The sequence below is a fragment of the Ananas comosus genome, linkage group 9, assembly GCF_001540865.1.
Source record: "Ananas comosus cultivar F153 linkage group 9, ASM154086v1, whole genome shotgun sequence".
Taxonomy (NCBI): Eukaryota; Viridiplantae; Streptophyta; class Magnoliopsida; order Poales; family Bromeliaceae; genus Ananas; species Ananas comosus.
This window is the reverse complement of record NC_033629.1, coordinates 8,816,465-8,820,146: the sequence shown is the minus strand read 5'-3', so window position 1 is coordinate 8,820,146 and position 3,682 is coordinate 8,816,465. Positions and strand designations below refer to the sequence as shown.

At 48.8% G+C, this 3,682-nt stretch overlaps 1 protein-coding gene across 1 annotated transcript; it reads left to right on the top strand.

Moving 5' to 3' along the window:
• On the top strand, positions 1,296 to 2,703 carry LOC109714937. The gene has a single exon (XM_020239692.1). It carries the CDS (start codon positions 1,732 to 1,734, stop codon positions 2,623 to 2,625), a length of 894 nt encoding a protein of 297 aa, XP_020095281.1. The 5' UTR covers positions 1,296 to 1,731; the 3' UTR covers positions 2,626 to 2,703.

The following is a 3,682-nucleotide window of genomic DNA, read 5'->3' as shown; positions in this document are numbered from 1 at the left end:
AGTTGAAGATCGCGCCAGCTACCGAAGCGTCGCTTCGAAAGCTGCCGAGGGGGCAATTGTTGAACCAATCCGGCGCGGACAGTTGGCACACTGAGTTCATATCCGTATTCAGGATTCGAAGCGCTGGATCGGGAGCACGGAAAATGCGCCAGGAGATATGAGCCGCGTTTGTTCGAAAAACGTGACAACCGCAAGTGGTTATGGGCGGTTCCCAACGGCAGTTCCAATCGGCCGAACGTGGTCCTTCAAATCCGGAGAAGATGGCCGATCGTGCAATAACTAAACACGAAAGGAAAATATATAAATAAGCCTGTAGTACCCTGAAAAGAGGTCTTCGCCCCTGCGCATAAAAGACCACCTTTATTTTCCCTGCATTTTCTAGCTTTTGCCTAGGAGTAGTTCTTGTAACTTAGCCACCTTGGAGTCTGTCTGCCCTCCGGGCATCACTTCATTGTAAACACCTTGGAGTCTGTCTGCCCTCGGGGCATCACTCCCTTGTACACCTTGGAGTCTGTCTGCCCTCTGGGCATCACTCCCTTCTTATTAATAGAAAGTCGTTTTCGGCTCCTCAGGCCGACCAAATCTCGTTTTTGTCCTAGCTATTCGGCTCATCTCTCAGCCGAAATATAGGCCCCACCTGTTCATTCGGCTTATCTTGCCGAAGCGAATTTACTAAGGAGGTTTTCGGACCCGACCGATTTGATCCCTCATCGGTCAAATCGCTTGACCTGTCTTGGGCGCAGACTTCGAGGGTCATTATCAGCAGCCAATTTCCACCCCGACACACTTCCCAAGGAGGGTCAAGGCATCAGGAAATTTGGCTATCAACAGTGGTTTTCTTAGTTGGTTATTGAAACCACACTGCATTACGTGTGCTGTTACCACAACCGAGAGAAATAGAGAAACTGAGAAAAATTTTTAGCTCATTCAAAGACTTTTTCCTATCACTCTCTAGTAGAAGAAAATTTTCAGAAATGTTTACTCTCTATTTTTGGATGATTTGACATTCGGATTGTAAAAATTAGCACAATTTTTATCTTGTGATCTTGCACTTGAGCCGTTGAAGCAAGCGGTTTGATTTGATCCTACATTATTACGATGTACAAATTGTAATTGAGATATTCTAAAGATTATTCTTACTTTCATATTTCACTTTCACCAATCAAGAATTTAAAAATTCCTTTAAATTTATAGTATTACGAGAACAATAAGACAAATTAGGACGTCTAGGTCTTTGAAAAGCTAAGGTAAAAAATTAACACTTTTATAAACTAACCAAACAGGCTATTAGGTGTACATCAGTAGTATATGTAGCATCTCTCCATAATGGAACATCCGAGTTGGTTGGTTCATCTTACCCGATTCAAACTAAAACGGTTTCGGATTTTATGTCGTGCGTGCGCCCGCGTATCCTACCCGATTTTGACCGTTGATTCACTCCCGCATTAAATTCCCATCTCACCACAACAGCTCTCACTCGCTCACCCTGCTTTTTAAATACCCCGATAATAAATCCGAAACCACGAGAAGAGAAAAGGAAAAAAAGAAAAGAAAATTCCAATTGCGGAGGCTTCTTCTAAAAGTCCTAAACAATTCGACTCTCCATTCTCCCTCCGATCGACGACGAGGAGGCGCGAGAACCTTTTGAAACCCTAACCCTAGTTCCGTGTCTCCTTCGTTCATGGCGGAAGGGGGAGAGCAGGGGCGGCGGCGGCGGTTGCGGCGGAGGCGATGACGACGAGGTGCAAGATCCACCACGGCGGCGGCGGCGGCGGCGGCGGCGTGTGCGCGCCGTGCCTCCGCGAGCGGCTCCTCGCCCTCTCCGCGGCGCAGAACGAGGCCTCCCCGGGCCACCACCGCGATCCCCTCGGCCCTCTTCCTCCTCTAGATCCTTCTCCTCTCGCGCTCCCCCGATCCGTCTCCCCCTACGTTCCCCGCCGCCGCTCCGACGCCCCGCGCCGGAACCCTAGCTTCCTCTTCTTCAGGTCGCCCCAGGTCGGCCCCTCGGGCGTCGGGGACGACGGGGGTTTGTGGATCGGGGAGCGGGAGAAGAGTGGAAAGGGGATCGGCGGTGTCAAGTTCTCGATACTCTCGACCCTCTTCGGCCACTCCGGATCCTCCGCGGAGAGCACCTCCAAGCTCTCGCGATCGAGGTCGAAATCGTGGCTCTCCGCGCTCGTCCACGTCGCTCGCCGGAAGAAGCCACCGGAGACGGGGTCCCCGGCGCCGGGGAGGGCGAGGCGATCCCTCCCCGTAAGGGATCGGGGGATGTCCCCGGAGGAGGAAGAGGAGGACGACGACTGCGGCGACGGCGAGAGCGGGTGCTCGAGGGAGTCGCCGTGGCTCCACCCGACCCCGTCGCCGATGCGGCGCGGGCCACGCCACCGCCGCGGCGGCGTCGGCGGCGGCGGAGGGGTCTCGGGGTTCGCGGTGTGCCTGAGCCCCCTGATGAGGCCGAGCCCCGGCGGCCGCCGCCGCAGCCGCCGGAGCCGCGCCGCGGACCTGGACTTCTCCGGCGACCTCCGCTGCAGCGCGACGTCGCAGCCGCCCCGATGCCACGGCGGCGCCGACGCTCTCGGCCACTGCCGTTCCAGGAAGCTCGGGGAGTTCGGTAGATTCCGTTGACGCTTTTGCCCCTCATCTTCGCGTGTTGTTACTGCGCTTTGCCATTTGGTTTTTTTTTTTTTTTTTTTTTTTTTTTTTTTTTTTTTGCGGAAGGCGCAAAGTCGGATAGTTGCCGTACTAGGGAACGCATGCTCCCAAAATTTTTAGGCCAGTGCATCCAAGAACCACACTCTTTTCTCGACAGATGCTATTTGGCCATCATCTTCGCGTGTATTTTAACTGCGCTTGCCAATTTGTTTTTTTTTTTTTGTTTTTTTTTTTGGGCGGGAGCATTGGAAAATTAGGGAGAAAATTTAAAATTATTTTCTAGGAAGTTATATTATTGAAAACAGTATTGTAACTATCCCGCAATACCTACACCACACGGTATCATTCTCAAAGACATCGAGCTTCACTTCTCACGGAAAATTCAAAAATCCTGTTCGAGAGTCAGTATTAAGCGTAAATAACACATAAAACAAAATTCAGCTGCGTGCGAGTGAATAACAGTCGAAAAATAATTGAACCAACGGCACATCAAAAATTGTCACAGAATCTATGTATTTTAAATCTATGCAGTAAAAAAGGTTCTCTGATTTGAAAATTACGAATTCAACCTACGTTCCTAGGAAGTATCAAAGAACTTGGTGATTGGTATTCCATTTCAAATTCGAATATAGTTGATTCATATTTTTAATTAAATTTATTTTTAAATAAAATAAATAACAGTTAGCGTGTTATCTGTCTCTCGAAAAAAAAAAAAAAAAAAAAAAATAAGGAATTCAAGGGTCACTATCGGAGGAGTCACTGTTGAGTGCTTCAGGAGAGGGTGACGACGCAGCCGAACAACGAGAGGGAGACCGACTCCGTGTTCCACACTTCACACTCCCACACTCTCACTCCACACAAACATATATGATATTGCTACCTTTTTTCTTTATTTTTGAAGTTAGTCTTGTGACCAACCCAATACTATTCCGCAATGGCGTGACACTTGTAAACAACATTTTCAAAATAGTAAGGTACTAGCGGAAAGATAATATAACAATAAATTATTATAATTATTAATATTTTTTTA